The following is a 17,187-nucleotide window of genomic DNA, read 5'->3' on the forward strand; positions in this document are numbered from 1 at the left end:
CGGCCATTTTAGATAAGCATTAGCATGAAATTCACTCCTGTTAAATCCTCTACTCACCCTGTCGTGTTAGGTTTTGAAGAGCAAATATTTCTCCCATAACCATACCTCTACAGTAATTCATGCAACAGAATCTGTAATATTTAGTCATTGTCCATATGTGTTTCCAGATTGAATTATCTTCCTCGACCTGAAACGTCTAACCTTCAAAGTTTTTTGAGTATAGGAATTGAAATTAAGAAATGCTCTAGAAGCTTCAAGAACCTTTAATTAGCAGGAAAGGAAATGTGCAGGCCAAAAGGAGATTAGAATGTGCAGTAGTTTCCTTATGGTAGTTTAATTTAAGAAAAAAAAGAACGAGTATTTTTCCTCAGTGTCACCACAAGAACCACACCTCCTCCTTCCCCCCCACCCCCTTCCATTAAAAAAAAAAAAAAAAAACAAAGAGGGTGTGCTTTTTGGTCAACATTTTAGCTCTGCCCAAATCAAAGCAAGAGCTAGTGGAGCTAGCTCAATTTCTTGTTTTACTTTTTTTTTTTTTAAATCAGAGAACAAAAGATTATCATTTATTACTCCTTAGGAATCTCAAGTAGTTGCTGATCAGTTCTTTGTAGATATAATATAAGGTGTTCAATTTTGCTCCGGCATATTGTTCTATTATCCTATTTTATTTTTAGCCGACCCCATTCAGTTGGGATAAGGCTAAGATGTGGTGTTGTATCCTATTTTATTTTTTCTGCATATTTTCTCCTTGTTTCCACTTATCGCTTCATTTCAATCGTCAAGTAAGCAAGAAATCCTAGAGTTAGACTTATAAATAAAAGAAACTTTATTTTGGGATCTTATGACTCAGATTACTTTATTCATGCAGCAATTTAATGGATCTTGTGGTCAGAACTTCTTTTATTGAAAAGAGGGTTCCTTTAGAAGAGAATTAAAATAAAGGGTCTTTTTTCAAATTTTCGGAGGTTGATTTTTACAATCTTGATTTGCTTGTGAAAATCCCAGCAATTGACAACTTGGAAGTAAGACTAGATTGCTATTTTACCTCTTGTTCCATTTTCTTTTTTCTGATAGGGAGTAGAGGAAGAGAATATTGTAAAAGTTCATAGGAAGACAGAGCAAACAAATGGGGATAAGGTTGTGACTCAATCGCCGCAGTTTATAATCCCCGTTAATAGTCCTTCCTCTCTCTAGGACATGTTTATTGGTCTCGAAGTCTTCCTACAGGTTCTTTCAGGTCTTCTAGCCATCGGGGTTAGCAAGGCAAGGTTAGCAAGGTATGCCAGGGTAGTTTGTAGTGAGTACCCTGCTTTCTTCAGGGTAGGTAGTGAGGCAAGCGGAGTGAGCGGGTCATGATCAATAGGAAGAGGAGCAAAAATAGTGCAATGAGAGGTAGAATGAAAATAGGAACTTATTTTCTATTTCTTCCAGCTGACCGGAAACAAGCCTTGTTTTTCTTTCTCATTCAAAGAAAGGCTTTTCAAGGCTCTCAAAGGACCCGAGCTTTCCCATTTTCTCACTGGTCACCTTTATTATTGGGCGAATTGGTTCCACAAGCGTAAACACTAAGAAAGTACTCATTCTGTTATCTTCTTTTTTATTTTATTTTTTTTTATTAAACAACCATAAGGAAACTACTGCTCAAATCATTCTAAGCTCCCTTTGGCTTTAACATTTGAAAATTCTTGTTAAGGATAGGCGTTGACTAGACGGCTAGACCGTCTAGGTTCATTGTATGTTGGGATAAGGCTTGTGACTCAACCTTGCCTAACATACCTTATTTGTTATTTTTATCCTCTTTATAAATAAAGAACGGCCTCTATCATTCAAGACAAGCCAATCTATTCTCTTAATCCCTCAACTTGGTATCAAAGCCCAATATTTTGGGTACTTTTTGGTTTTTTTCCCACTGGAAGAGGTCAACCCCATGCAATAGAGGCTTCAGCCTCCCAAGCTGAACATGGCCAACTGAAACGTGCCGCCTCCACTTACCCGTTGGCCATACTATGGCCCCGCACCCTCACATCATCCCACAACGACACCATTAGGCCCTTCCGACCACCCCTGTCGACTTCTACAGGCCACCAGGCCCTTGTTGACCTCCGTTGGGCACCCAAGCCCACCGTCGCTTCCCGCTAAGGCTCCCCACCCCTTTCAGATCACCGCCAAGGCTCCTTGCCCATTGCCAATCACTGCCATGGCTTCCTTCCCCTCTCGTCAAGCACTACCAAGGCCCCAATCCCCTTTATCGTTGATTACCAAGGGCTTCAGCCCTCCCACCGACCACCGCCAGGACATCCCAGTCCCTGCCGCTCATCGATAGGGCCCTCTGGCCTCCTATCGCGCACTGCTAGAGCTTCAAGGCCCCCTGCTAGTTACCGCTTGGGCTTTCTAGGCTCTACCACTGTGTTTGCTCGCTGCCCCTACCTTTTTCTTTTATTCCATGCCACTACCAACAGCCCATGTGCCTCCTCTACTGAATGTTCTATGTCACAGGCTTTCGACTCTCTATCCTTCTCCAACACTCTCCACTCGTCTCTACATCTTCAAGTTTCATCGAGAACATCATTTTTCCGTGCAAGTTGAATCCGCTTTGGCTTTACAAATTACAATCTGGATGTGGCAGAAATGAGATGAGGGTGTATTTCCTTTTCCTAATAAGCCATTTGGGTTTGGACTATTGATGCTTTTAGGGCTCACTTTCTGCTTAAAGCCTTAAACCATCTCCTTTTTTCTTTAATTTTTGTAAAGCCAAAGCGGATCCAACAAACTAAGCCTGATAACAGAGAAAATGAGTAATGAGAAGCCCTAAAGTGCTACAAGTGATTCACTAGATTGGTATGTCTATATACACTTGAAATCCTTCAAGCTCACTTGTAAGCAATTAAAGCCTCTCTGAAGAAATTAGCTCTAGAGGAAAAGGCTCGGGTAGCTACAGTGGAGGGTACAAACAATGGGCTTGCACTTGGTGCAGAGAGTTCGGACTGCGTATCACATGTTTGACAAAATAACTGAAACATTGATGCCACTCCATAAAGTCCCCTCTAGACAAAAAGGCCTGAGGGAAATTAAAAGTTAGAGAATTTATTCTATAAATAAATATACCAAATTTATTTCTCTAGTTTTCGCTCAATGGCTAGTTCTTCAAGCTCCCTTCTCCGATGCTAAAGTGCTTGCTCCCCATCCCCTCTCAGGCAGCGGCAGTCGGTAGGACTCTTACGAGGTAAATATACCACTCACTCCACACTACCTCCCTTCTCGCCTCGATTTCTTCCATATCCTACCATTCTCTTCAGTCGCTCACCCTAATTTGTCGCCTGATCTCCCTCTCACTCTACCTTAGCGCTGACTCATCTCATCTCCCAAATCTTTCTTACCCCCTCGATTTCTACTTACTATTTTTGTCAACAGATCTCCCTCTCACCCTACCTTAGCGCTGACCCATCTCAACTCTTGAATCACTCCTACCCCCTCAATCTCGTCTTAATGGATTTCCCTATCACCTTATCCTCTTGCTGACCTGCCTCATCTATCCTACTCATCTCGATTTCTTTCTTATCCTACCTTAGCGCGGAACTCGCCCTGTCCTTGTCTTCTTGCCAACTGATCCCACTCCCTGATTTATTTTTTCTACTTCCCCTCTACACATCCTTGACCTAAATAACCCATCTCTTCTGTCTCTCGCAGACTCACCCGACATGCCAAGTCCCTCTCCTGACTTCCATCGATTCCCCCATCTGTTTCCCCTGATATCCCTCCCTGATTTCTCCTCTGCATTTGTCTGACCTATTTAAGATTATCCCTCATTCTGATCGACTCACTAACTCCTAGAGACTTCCCCTTACTCCCCTCGACTCACCCCACTCCTCAAGGCTTTCTCCTACTTCCCTCGATTCATTCCTTCACCCCACCTGGCTTTTCTCTAGGATTAACCCTCTGCAGTACTCTCCCCACCCCTTTAGATCTGCTCCCTGCTACGGTGCTACCTTGTATGAACTGCATTACCTCGCCGCACCCCCACAACTGAGACTCAACCCTGGTACGATCAGTGCCAAACTGTAGTCCCAATATACGCTGAACTCGCCGGGGTTTCCTGAGTTCCCTATGTAGTAAGGGACTCTTCTTGACCTTTGTGTGCTTGCTTATTTATTTCTAGCTTGTTTTACTTGCTTTGCTGTTTTTGTAAGCAGTGTTGCAATCTGTTATGTGGTACTAACTGATCCTCACAATTGTTACATTATTTGATGCCCATGTTTACTTAGCCTTCATTACATACATAGATCTTGGAGCTACATCTCTGTGTGCTGTGCTATTCTTGCTGCCCTTTTATATATCCTTTGTTGCACTTTTACAATTGTTACATTATTTGATGCCCATGCTTACTTGGACTTTATTCAGTACATAGATCTTGGAACTACATCTCTGTGTGTTATGCTATACTTGTTGCCCTTTTACATATCCTCTACTTGTTATGCGTAGATAGTCGAGCATCTTTATTTTGCCTTTGATTGTATGCACTGCTGTGACATCTTGGTACTTTGCATTACTTGAACTAACACTTTATATTAAGCGTTAAATGGATTCTTAAGGCACTTGCACCCCCTTCCCTTACTCTCCTGTTTTTCCTTTTTCCATTTCCCATAACATATCTATTTTGCTCACAAAATTGTAAGATAAGGAAATCAGTTTGCCCTAAGATTAGATGGCGGAGACTTAAAGAAGAAGCTTAGGATACTTTCACTAATAAAGTTGTCAAACATAGTAAGTGGGATAGTGAAGGAGACTTCAATGAGATGCGGACCAAGATGACAACCTCTATTAAGAAGGTTGCTAAAGAGGTCCTAGGGGAGTCGCAAGGCACTGGTCATGACCTTAAGGAGACTTGGTGGTGGGATGAGGAGGTCCAGAATGCCATCAAGCATGAGAAGTTTTGTTTTAAGACTTGGCCAAGGACTAAGGAAAATGAGGATAAAAAGAAATACTATTCTTCCACAAATGAAGCTAGAAAATTGGTGGGGAAAGCAAAGGGCAAAGGCTAAGAAATATGATGAGTTTTACAGTAACCTGAACACTAAGGCTGGGGAAAAAGCTATATATAAGATAGCTAAGCTGAGAGACATGAAGAGTAGAGATCTTGAACATGTCAGGTGTATCAAGGATGAATGTGGTAGAGTGCTTGTTAAGGATGAAGACATCATGACGAGATGGGGTGATTATTTTTCCAAGCTATTAAATGGAGACAACTCAAGCAGATCCCACCCCAACAAGTGCCCTTCTCACTGAGACAACACTAGACATAGATATATGTAAGAAGGATAGGAATTTCTGAGGTTAAAGATGCCTCAAGGAAGAAGAAGTCTAGTAAGACTCCAGGCCCAGATGTCCCTATAGAAGTTTGGAAAAGCTTAGGACTTGGTGGCGTATCTTGGCTAACAAACCTCTTTAACAAGATTATGTGTACAAGAAAGATGCCCGATGAGTGGAGAAGAAGCTTTGTAACCCCCATCTACAAAAATAAAGGAGATATCCATGACTCTAATAACTACAGAGGTATAAAACTTATGAGCCACACGATGAAGCTTTGGGATAAAATTATTAAAGTGCACTTGAGAAGAGAATCCGGAGTCTCAAATAACCAATTTGGATTTATGCCAGGAAGATCATCAACTGAAGCTATATATCTTCTTAGAAGACTCATGGAAACCTTTAGAGCTGTCAAGAAGGACCTCTATAAGGTCTTCATTGACTTAGAAAAGGCCTACAACAGGGTTCCTAGAGATTTAATACGACATGTCCTAGATAAGAGAAAAGTATCGACCAAATATGTGGAAATAATTTAAAGATATGTATGATGATGTGCTAACAAGTGTGAAACCAAGGGCGGTCAAGGCTACGAGTTCCCTATTTCTATTGGGCTACACCAAGGATATGTTTTAAGCCCCTACCTGTTTGCACTTGCTCTGGATGAGTTGACAAAAGACATACAAGGTGACGTCCCATGGTGTATGCTTTTTGCGGACGATATTGTTTTATTGGATGAAACAAAATCAGGACTAAATGCTAAAATAGAGCGATGGAGATCTGCCTTGGAATCAAGGGGCCTTAAGATAAGCAAATCGAAGACAAAATATGTGATGTGTAACTTTCGTCACTCTAAGAGAGATGATTGCGCAGGAGCTATTGAAGGAAGAGAGGTAAAGCAAAGTAACTATTTCAGATATTTGGGATCTATCATTAATAAAAAAAACAAAAGAGATATAGAAGATGATGTATCACATAGGATTAAAGTGGGATGGACAAAGTGGAGGAGTGCGTCTGGAGTACTGTGTGACAAACGTGTCCCGGTAAAACTTAAGGGAAAATTCTATCGGACAGTTGTGCGTCCGGCTATGATGTACGGATCAGAATGTTGGGCCACTAAGAAGCAACATATTGATAAGCTATGGCTAGCGGAGATGAGAATACTAAGATGGATGTGTGGGAAAAGTAGAAGGGATAAGGTAAGAAATGACCAAATTAGAGCAAACCTGGGGGTTGCCCCAAAATTCCTGACAAGCTTCAAGAATGTCGTTTGAGGTGGTTTGGGCATGTTCAACGAAGGCCATCAGATGCACCGGTAAGGAGCAATGACTTGATTCAGATAGAAGGACCCAAGAGACCTAGAGGCAGGCCAAAAATGACCATAGGAGAGGTTGTATGGAAAGACATGCACAAATTAGGCCTTGTCCCAAGTATGGTCTCAAATAGAACTAATTGGAGGGCTAGGATCCAGGTAGCAGACCTACTTTAGCTATGTTCTACTTCATTAGCGATTACTAATCTATTTCCTTTAACGCCTTCTCTTTCTTTTTTCTTTGGCTTTGCTTGGATCCATGTAGCCGACCCCATTAAGTTGGGATAAGGCTTTGTTGTTGTTCTTGTTGTTGTTGTTGTTGTTGTTGTTGTATGTAATCCATTGTATTAAATGTAACCAAACGATTATTATTTGTGGTCCATAATTTATTGTCACAAATAATTTCTCAAAAATAGATTGCATATCCAAGACAAGCAATCTATGTTGCGATGTTAAGCTCTCCCCGGACATAACCTTGTAATCTTTACACAACAATTTATCAGCCCTCCTGGTAAGGAAGAGGTCAATTTGGCTGGAATGATGTCCACTTCTATAGGTAACAAGGTGTTCCCCTCGCTTTTCAAAAAATGTGTTCATAATGGGTAGATCATAGGCTACAACAAAGTCTAAAACTGAAATCCCCTCCTCGTTCCTCTCCCCAACACCAAATCCTCCATGAACATCTTCATATCCGCGTCGATCCTTCCCAACATGTTCGTTGAGATCACCTCCTAAGATAATCTTTTCATCATGGCAAAAGCTTTGCACTAATCCATCCATATCTTCCCAAGATTGTACTTTACTAGCTTCATCCAACCCTACTTGGGGGGCATAATCACTAATTATGTTGACAACCTCTTTCTCCAACGTCAACTTTATTGCAATGATCCTATCCCCCACTCTCTTCACAACCACCACATCATTCTTTAGGTCTTTGTCCACTACAATGCCCACTCCACCTCTATGGCCATGATCTCTTGAGTACCAAAGTTTGAAGTCATCTAAGGCCTTCGCTTTCTTACCCTTCCATCTTGTCTCTTGAATACATGCAATATTAATCCTTGTTCTCCTCATAACATCTATCAACTCCATGCTCTTGCCTGTTAAGGAGCCAACGTTCTAGGTAGCAAGTCGGACCCTACGCTTGTGAACTACATTAGCAATAGGTCGGTGAGACATGAAATCAGAAGAAAAGCAAGGTCATAAAACAAAAAGAATCCATGCAAAAGGTGAATGGCTAGATATTAGAGTGCCGGCTGCCTACCTGACGCACCACTATAAGGAAAATAGATATGTTATGGGAAAATAATAAATAAAAAATATAAACTATACCAAAGAGAGCCTAATATTGGCTTAAGAACTAAAATGCAACAAAATTGAAGAGACCAAGTGCTGAGGCATGGGGAAGAGACTAAAGCACAATAAAAGCTGCTGTCTACGAGTCTGTGTTGGTTTGCACTGTAGTCTCTATGGCAGGTACAGCCACTGCTTTGTGTGCATAGGAGGCATCATTCGTTCCAACTTATTTCTTCTAATACAATATCTCATATCTATTAAGTAAAAGGAATATATTAAGATAGGACTAAAAGAATTGGTAGGATAATAATTCTCAACAGCATGATAACTGGAACAGAACCTGTTAAATAATTGTGCAACAAATAAGGTAACTTGGCCATACCAACTATATGCATCGGCTCAGGAAAATCAACATCATGATTAACACCAGCAAGTCCAAATACATAGGGGCTACCAGGATGCGCATGCCTGGATATTCAAACAAATTGAACCAAAGAATTACATGTCAAGCATTTAAAGAATAAGCCAAGGCACAGCTTTCTACTAGGAATGAATAAGACTGTTAATTAAGTATAGACGAAGCAAAAATATAACAAGAGATAAAGGAAGGAGCATTCCCAATACCAGATATAGCCGAAACCTCTCTCAAAATAACAAAGGAACAAAACATTTCCAATGTACAAAAGAGGGAAAAAAAAAAAGAGCAGCCAATGCATGAGGCTCCAGCTATTGCAGGGTCTGGGAGAGGCAAATGTACACAGACTTAAACCCCGGTTCGCAGCAGAGACTGTTTCTAAGGTTTGAACCTGTGACCAACACGTTGCAATAGTGCAACTTAACTGTTGTGCTACAGGCTCGCCAATGTACAAAGAGCCACATGAAAAAGAAAAGCAAATCTCATATTACTCATGTAATTCTAAAAATGGTACAAATATCCGATGATATGCATCACCATTAAGCAATCATCCAAGTAAACATAGAAACCGACAATAAATCACAGTTAAATTATAATTCTGGTCGATAGGAATGGCGTACGTACCCCTGTTGGACTTATTCCTATTTAGCAATAGGTGTATTGGACCTTACTCAGGATAGGGGGAGTGTTCCTATCATGAGCCAGGCTTAGTCAGTAGTTAGTTTGGTTAGTAGTTACTTTTAAGTAGTGTAGTTTCCTGTTCTATTTATGTTTGTGATTGTAATGGTGGTTTATTATAAATATAGTACCGTCCAGTGATAGGAATTAATTCTCTCTCTCTGTGTTCTTTCTTTCCTTCGATTCTGATCGACTGTGTGGGTTGGGTTCTCCAAATTTACAATCACCTAATTATATTTTTGTAAGAAAATTCAGGTTACGTTTAGCTCATCACCAACTCAAAATTTCCGGCCATATGGCCACATGATTGGATCCATATGAAAGAGAACCACATAGATATCTCACCGGTCAAATTTTCTCCAAAATAATTATAGCAAGTACCCAAAACTGAGTCCAAATTGACAAAATTTACAACAATGCCACTAGACTACATGATATGAAATGGCACTCTTGTCATTTTTGAAACTTTAAACTCACTTTTTAACCACTTCCCATGCTTTTTCTTTGAGCAGAAATTTGAAAAATGAGATGGGTGTGGGGTCCTCTGGACCATGGGCTCAACCATGTTACCCACTTGCAAGTTTGTGACATATGAAATGTGACCAACTTGTACGGAGATATCTTCTAGTAATCTTCTTGCTACTAAAGATTTTGGCAATACAAGAACAGAAAACCAACACTAACACACTAGGAGAAGAGAGAAGAAGAAGGATGGAAGAAGGGAGAGAGAAGACCATCGCTGGTTTAAGAGAGATAGTCCATACAATAGACCACTCTCCCCATATTTCCGTTATAGATAAAATAAATAATTACAATCCCACAAGGACTCCTTGTGGTAGTAGATAAATAATGGAAGATTACAATAGCAGCTATAAGAAAACTAACTCAGAAACATAATAGGAGACTAACTAATGACTATTGCAGGAACATGTAACACAATAAGGACATTGTCATTAATGATCAGACAGCATGTACCACGAGGGTTTGACAAGAATACCCCTACAGTACATAACACTTCCCCTCAAGCTGGATCACATAAATCACACAAGCCCAGCTTGGAACAGAGTTTTTAGAAAGCAGGACCAAACAGAGGCTTAGTAAACGCATCACAGGTCAGGATTCAACATGTTGGATGAGTGCCCCCTCTCCCCCCCCCCCACCCTCTTTGTCCTTGTCCGCCATTTGGGCTGCTCTTCCGACTTCCGAGCATCCACCATTAGTAAAGCAATTTTATGAATTCCAGCTTGTTTCAGACAGTCTGAGTGAGTGAGAGAGGGAAAAAAAATCCTTTCAAATAACATGAGATTGAGTAAAGCAAAAACAAAGCAGAAACTTTTTTTTCCTGAGTGGGTTTTGGGTGGGTGGGGGGGTGGGGAGGGCGAATGAATAACAGCAATGTCTCTTTTCAAGTAAATTATGTGGAACAGATGCAAACTAGTGGAACTCTAAAGACGGATAAAATCAGAAGTGATAAAATTTTTAATGAAAAATAACCCTAAAATCAATCCTGTTCTAATTCTAATGGCAAATAACATAAAAGGAGCACTGATTTAATCTATAATTTACTTCAATAAATTATATTGCTAGTAAAAAAAAAAAATTTACGATTTCATTAAATAAACAAATTTTCTACTAATTTGCAAACCCAATAGAAATCAAGAGCAGGATGCTTCAAGTTTTCCTTCTATGATCATCAGATGCATTGGGGTTTCGCAGACAAGCACCAAACAAATGGACAGTAACTACACGACCATACAGAAAAAGAGAATCACGATAACTCTAGAACAAAATATTGATAAAGCAAGTTAATAATTCACAGTTATTAATCATTAATTACCCAGATATAAAACGACCTTTACGAGAACGAGCTTGAGTTGGAACCTGAACTTCCTCAACTATGCACTGCAAGAAGCAAATAATGTCAAAACACAGCGCATTACCCCAACTAATCAACCAGTCCCACCAAGAAACACACACAATTAATTGAAGGAAATAGATGAAAACTACAGACTAGAATGAAGAAGAACAATCATCCAAAGATTCACGAATTCAATCAAGGTATAAGGGAATGTTTTTTATCAAAGCCACAACTAGAAACAAACATGATTTCCACTACAATGAGACATTTACTAAGAGTGTATAAAGTACAACTCAAAACCTTGTATCAGCAAAGAAGAATTTGTTTACTCACAACTGAATAACCACTTCGTGTCAGGTCATCCAGAGTCTGCCGTAAGTTCTGCAACAGAAACATTTAATCCAAAATACACAAAGAATCAGTCAGCCAGACCACTAATAAGAGAGAAAAAGAACTAGAAGAATATACTACATCAGAAAATAATTTGAAAGTGATGGAAACATCTATTAAAAATATAAATCTGATGATTTCAAGAAATTGTGCGGATGAAGGTTAACTTCCAGCAGGCAGCCTTTAGGCTTCCTTTCATCGGGGCCTGTTTCATGTTATGCCACCATTTTTGTATGGTGGTGTGCTGACTGGGTTTACCCAGGGAGGGTGTTTCAATCTTTGGAAGCTAGCATTAACTTAAATCAAGGAGAGTTAGAAGGCTTTATGACATCTCAAGCCTGCATTACCACATCTTGACCAACAGAAATATTTTGCCTCCATCAGGAAATAAACCTAGAGCTAACTCATCCTGGAAACCCTTGTAGAAAAAAAATACTCGAAGAACTGACCTCTTCAAAAAGAAATTGCATCGCAAATGGTGGAAGGGTAACCTTGATAGAATCATCTTTCACTAAATTTCATGTCTATTACCTCTAGGTATTTAGAATTTAGAAAGTAGTGAATGAGATTGGGAGACATGACGGACCTCAGCGCAATGGTAAGGTTGCTCCATTGCGATCTAGTGGCGCAGGTTCAAGACAGGAAAAAGCCTCTCCGCGTAGCAGGGGTAAGGCTGCATACATTATGACCGTCCTAGACCCCGCAATGGTGGTAATGTAGGACTAGATTTGACAAGTCAAACTAGATCCAAACAACAGGAACTTGTAGACCAAAGAACAACCAAATAACCACCCAACAATAGACAGCAACAGCAGTCCAGAATAATCAGTCAACAGTCCTTAAACAAACCAGAATTATCAGATCCACAATCAGGAATTTCAGAAAGCAGAGTTTGCATCAACAATTAGAAGCTCCAGCAATAAAATTAGAATAATTGAATAAGTAGGATCAGAATCAAAACATAGCAGAACCAGATAACCAAAATCAGAACTCGATTCTGGGACAGCAGGTTCTGAGAACAGGCAATCGATCCTAACAAGTTCAGAATCTTTAATAGTAGATGTTTCGGTGACAAATAAACAAATCGGAATACTGAATAGCAGGTCCATTCCCTCAGAAAAACATAGGCAGCAACCAACAGTAGCAGATAACACAAATCAGGCAATAATTTCTTGACAGAAATCACCATCGACCAGCACTGAAGAAAACTCAGAAACTGACAAACCCATGGTCTGATCAGTACCAAACTTGGATCGAGTCCCCTTCTTAGTGGTCCTAACAATCGACCAAAATCTCAAAGCAATCGGGTGGCTGGTTCTCCAAAAACAACTAGGCCGATGAGAAGGAAAACAAAGAAAACCAACCCAGAAATTTCTGCAGAAAATTCAGATTACTTGCCTGTACTGCTGGATGAGAGAATCCAATAATAGAACCAGAAAAGAAAAGACCCACCCGGACTTCTCGCCGCAGAGTGTCGATCGGATCACACACCAATCCCTAACCCTTGATCAAACACAAAGGTTTAGCCATGGAGAAAAACCAGCGGCAGCAGCATGAAGCTTCACTTTGTTTTGAATTGTAAAAATCGTGGCTCATTAAAAGAGCCATAGCTTTATTTATAATAGTGATAGGGGTTACATGAAATAGAAACTAACTTTAGTTTCGAAAAACTGAAATAGGAAACTAAAAATTAGAAACTCAACTAGTTACTAAATCTGAAAATAGAAACTTACAAAATAGAAAGTCTTGTGACTGAAAATTAGAAACTAATTTAGGTACTGAAATTAGAAACTAAATAACCCCATCTAAAAAGGAAACTAAAGAAAAAGGAAACAAATCATTGAATCCCGTATGCAACCTTAGAACCCCTAGTTTAGACCCATAAAAGTAGCCCAATATACTCCAAACCACATGGACTGAAGGCCCAACACGTATACAACCCAACCCTAAGCTTATTCCTAATAAAACAAGCCTAGTTTGGTGAAGAATCTGCATCAGGTGGGAGTCTCGTGCACTAGTAGTCTAGTATGCCCTTTGGTGAATGAGATTGAGAAAAATATAAGAAGCTTTTGTTGAATCTATCACTGTTTCAGAACAGCGCTAATCCCTTATTGGGATTTGCTCCATCTGGACAGTTCCGATAGGGGTATACTTGTCCTATCGGACTTGCTTTGCTCCTATTAGGGTTTGGTTATGTATTCTGGGGGGTATACTTATAATTTCTCACCATATTTTTAATATATACTGTCGAAGAGACCTGCAATCAATTATTCTGGACTGATCGCAGACTGCTCTGTTCTCTGGACTGCTATCGGTCTCTCTTTCTTCTCTTCTTCTTCTCTTTTCTGTTTTCTGATTTTGGTTACAAGGTTTAATATTGCAACATGGTATCAGAGCAGGTCTAAATCAAAACGATTGGCTAAGCACAAACAATCCCTGCTGATTTCAACCTAGCAGTATTCTTTTTCTGGTGTGCAGCCACCTCTTTGCTGCATCTATTACCTGGTTTGACCTAGTTATCATGATATAAGTAAAACTAGGTCCTTCCTTTATTACTACTTGCTACGTATGTGTACTGGTTGAGGTCGAGGCTTCTCCCTCCCTTTTTTTTTTATGGCTGCTGCCCCTGTTTCTGCAGTGTGTACTGCTGCTGCCCCTGTTTGTGGGCTTATTTGCTGTTGATATTGAAGTGCTGTTGTCCGCTGTTGTGCCTCCCTATGCGGCTAGTATTTTGAAGTTGACTTGTCCCCTTTCTCAGGCAGAATCGACGCTACACAGCAGCGTCCATCCTTAAGAAAATAAAATTTTTCTTTTTCGGCTCTGTGCTGTGTTAGTACTGCATTGGCTGCTGGTTTTCAGATTTGAAGATCTTCATGGCTGAGACCAAAGAAATGACTACTCCTACTACTACCACCCCTACTACTGCCTCTTCTACCTCGGACAATATTAATGTCCACATTACCTCCGACAAGCTCAAGGGTAATTCCAACTACCTCCTGTGGGCTCAATCGGTAAAGGTGTATCTGATGGCCAAGGGAAAACTCAAGTATGCCACTTCTAATCCACCTTTATCTTCTGACACTGGTTATGATGACTGGCTGAAGGAGAATGCTCTTATTTTAATCTGGTTATGGAACAGTATGGAACCTGATGTAGCTGCCAATGTCATGTTCCATTCTACTGCAAAGGGAGTATGGGATGATTTGCGTGAAACATACTCTCAGGAAAATAACATGACAAGAATTTATGATAGTTATGAGAAATTGTTTCAGTTTCGCCAGTCTGACAAATCTCTTTCAGAGTATTACAGTACATTCAGGGGAATGGTGGAAGAACTCAATGTTTTCCAGCCCTTGACCACTGATGTTGACAAGTTGAAGGCTCAGCGTAATGAATTTTTTGTCTTCAAGTTCTTGGCTGGTTTGAATAATGATCTGAAGGCCGTGAAGGGTCACTTACTTGTGGGTGACACGGTTCCTACTTTGAATGATGCTTATTCCCGGTTGCAGCGTATCACCTCCTCCACCAAGCCTGATCAGTCTTCCAAAGACAACTCTACTTCTGTTGCTAACCATGGCCGCAGTCGTGGTCGTGGTCGCTGTCGTGGGGGAGGACGTGGCCCTGCAGGTAGAGGCTCTACTAGACAAACATCTGATCATGCTACTCGACAGTGCACATACTGTGGGAAGCCTAATCATATGGCTGAGACTTGTTGGGCAAAACATGGCAAGCCAGAATGGGCAACCCAGTTGGCCAATCATGTAGTGTCAGATGATGGTACTGACACAGTGTCTCCGGTTGCTACTAAGCCTACACCTTCTTCAGAAGATTCCTCTACTAGTCTGCGCGATGACATCAATCAGTTGCTCTGGCACTTGCACACTCTTGAGGCATCCTCTAATACATCCAATGGTGCGTCTACATCCACTGCTACCGTAGCCCACACAGGCACCTCAGCCCTTCTTACTACTACATCTACCCCCTGGATCATTGATTCAGGTGCTTCTGCCCATATGACTGGTAAGTCATCACTTTTTAAGAATTTTGCTACTAGTTCCAGTTCGAATTCTGTGATTCTTGCTAATGGTGCTTCAACACCGGTTCTAGGTCATGGTTCTATTTCACCTACCCCATCCATAAACCTATCATCTATCTTACATGTTCCCAATTTCCATTAAGTCTTCTCTCGGTGAGTCAATTAACTAAGTCGTTAAATTGTTCAGTGACATTCTTTCCTTCTTACTGTGTCTTTCAGGTCCTTCACACGAGGAAGACGATTGGCGGAGGGCTTGAAAAAAATGGATTATATTACCTCAACAGCAGCTGTCCTACCTCTTCTGCTGCTACTACTGCTACTACTGCTATGGGAGACGTTACTCCCTTCCAATGGCATTGTCGTTTAGGCATTTATCACTTTCTAGGTTACAGTTTTAATTTCCTAGTTTTAAGTCTGCTCTTAGGTTAGAGTGTGAGCCTGTGACTTGGGAAAACATCACCGTGTGTCTTTCCCATCTCGCTCTGTCTCGTAGTCCGTCTTTATTTTCTTTAGTCCACTCTGATGTATGGGAGCCTTGCAGAGTCAGTAATAGATTTGGTTTCGGTATTTTGTAACATTTGTGGATGATCATTCCCGCCTTAGCTTTACATGTTAAAGGACAGGTCTAAATTTTTACATGTATTCAAAAAATTCCATAATGAAATAAAGACTTAGTTTGGCATTCCTATTAAAATCTTTCGTTCTGATAATGCTTTAGGATATGCTCAAACTGATATTTCTGATTTTTGTGATGCTCACGGGATGATCCACCAAACTAGTTGTGCCTATACTCCACAACAAAATGGAGTAGCAGAGCGCAAGAATCGGCACCTCCTTGAGGTTGCCCGAGCCATGATGTTGCATATGCATGTCCCTAAGCATTTTTGGTGTGATGGAGTCTTAACTGCTTGTCATTTGATTAACCACATGCCATCATCTGTTTTGTCCGATAAATCTCCTTTCTCTGTTATGTATCCTAATTTACCGAGTTTTCCCGTTCCTCCTTGGGTTTTTAGGTGTGTGTTTTGTTCATAATTTGCACATACAAGTTGATAAGTTGTCTCCTAGATCTACTAAATGCATATTTTTGGGTTATTCTCGTACTCAGAAAGGGTATAAGTGTTATGACCCTACTACTCACAGCAACTTTGTCAGTGCCGACGTGACCTTCTTTGAAGGTACGTCTTTCTACCCTCCTCTTGTGCCCTCGTCCAATGTAGAGTGGTTTTCTCCCTCTCCTCCACCTATACCCCTCACTTATACCCTTCCATGATGCTCCTAGTGCCAGTGACTCCCCTCCTCTATAGGTTTATCAATGCAGGAAGAAGATTGGATAGCCACGTGGTGAGGTAATTACTCCAGATGCTTCACTTCTGCCATTGCTACATCTGGGTAAAAGAGTAACTCGCTTACAGGGGACGATCTAGCATAAGGTCAAAAATAATAAGTTCTAGAACCCATCTAAAGTCTTTCTGTGCCAACTGCCAACCTAACACACCAAAAAAATATCTCGGTGTATGAGTGCATCAGGTCTTGGATGCCATAGCTAAAATAGGGTGTAAAAATTTCATCATATTAGACTTTTCGGTTAATAATATTCTTTCCAATGTAATGTGAATTAATTTTGCATTGTTGTCTACAATTTTTCCATAATCACCAAGTTGTCTATACAACTTCTGTTTTTTTTTTTTTTTGGGAATAAAGTTGTCTAAACAACTTTACATAATAGGATAGGATCAGTGCATTCCCTATTTTTCTTTTTTCTTTTTTTTTTCTTTTCTTTACTTTTTTTTGGGGGGGAGGGCGTAGGGGATGATAACATTATTCACTGGTGAAGCTCCTCTTCCTCCTCCGTCTAATGACTTACCAATTGCACACAGGAATGGTACACGTTCTTGCAC

The 17,187-nt window shown here is 40.5% G+C and overlaps 1 protein-coding gene across 1 annotated transcript in view; it reads right to left on the reverse strand.

The window, feature by feature from the left end:
* The window catches only part of LOC122092237 (DNA mismatch repair protein MSH1, mitochondrial), a 51,510-nt gene extending 40,168 nt beyond the window's left edge, over positions 1 to 11,342 (reverse strand). The window contains exons 1-3 of the mRNA XM_042662572.1: positions 11,194 to 11,342; positions 10,840 to 10,904; positions 8,292 to 8,377 (exon numbers count right to left, since the gene is read on the reverse strand). Of these exons, the coding sequence (XP_042518506.1) occupies positions 8,292 to 8,377; positions 10,840 to 10,904; positions 11,194 to 11,256 (214 nt within the window). The 5' untranslated portion in view covers positions 11,257 to 11,342. The remainder of the gene's footprint in view (positions 1 to 8,291; positions 8,378 to 10,839; positions 10,905 to 11,193) is intronic.
* Between the last annotated feature and the right edge of the window lie 5,845 nt (positions 11,343 to 17,187).

This window comes from Macadamia integrifolia, chromosome 10 (genome assembly GCF_013358625.1).
Source record: "Macadamia integrifolia cultivar HAES 741 chromosome 10, SCU_Mint_v3, whole genome shotgun sequence".
NCBI lineage: Eukaryota > Viridiplantae > Streptophyta > Magnoliopsida > Proteales > Proteaceae > Macadamia > Macadamia integrifolia.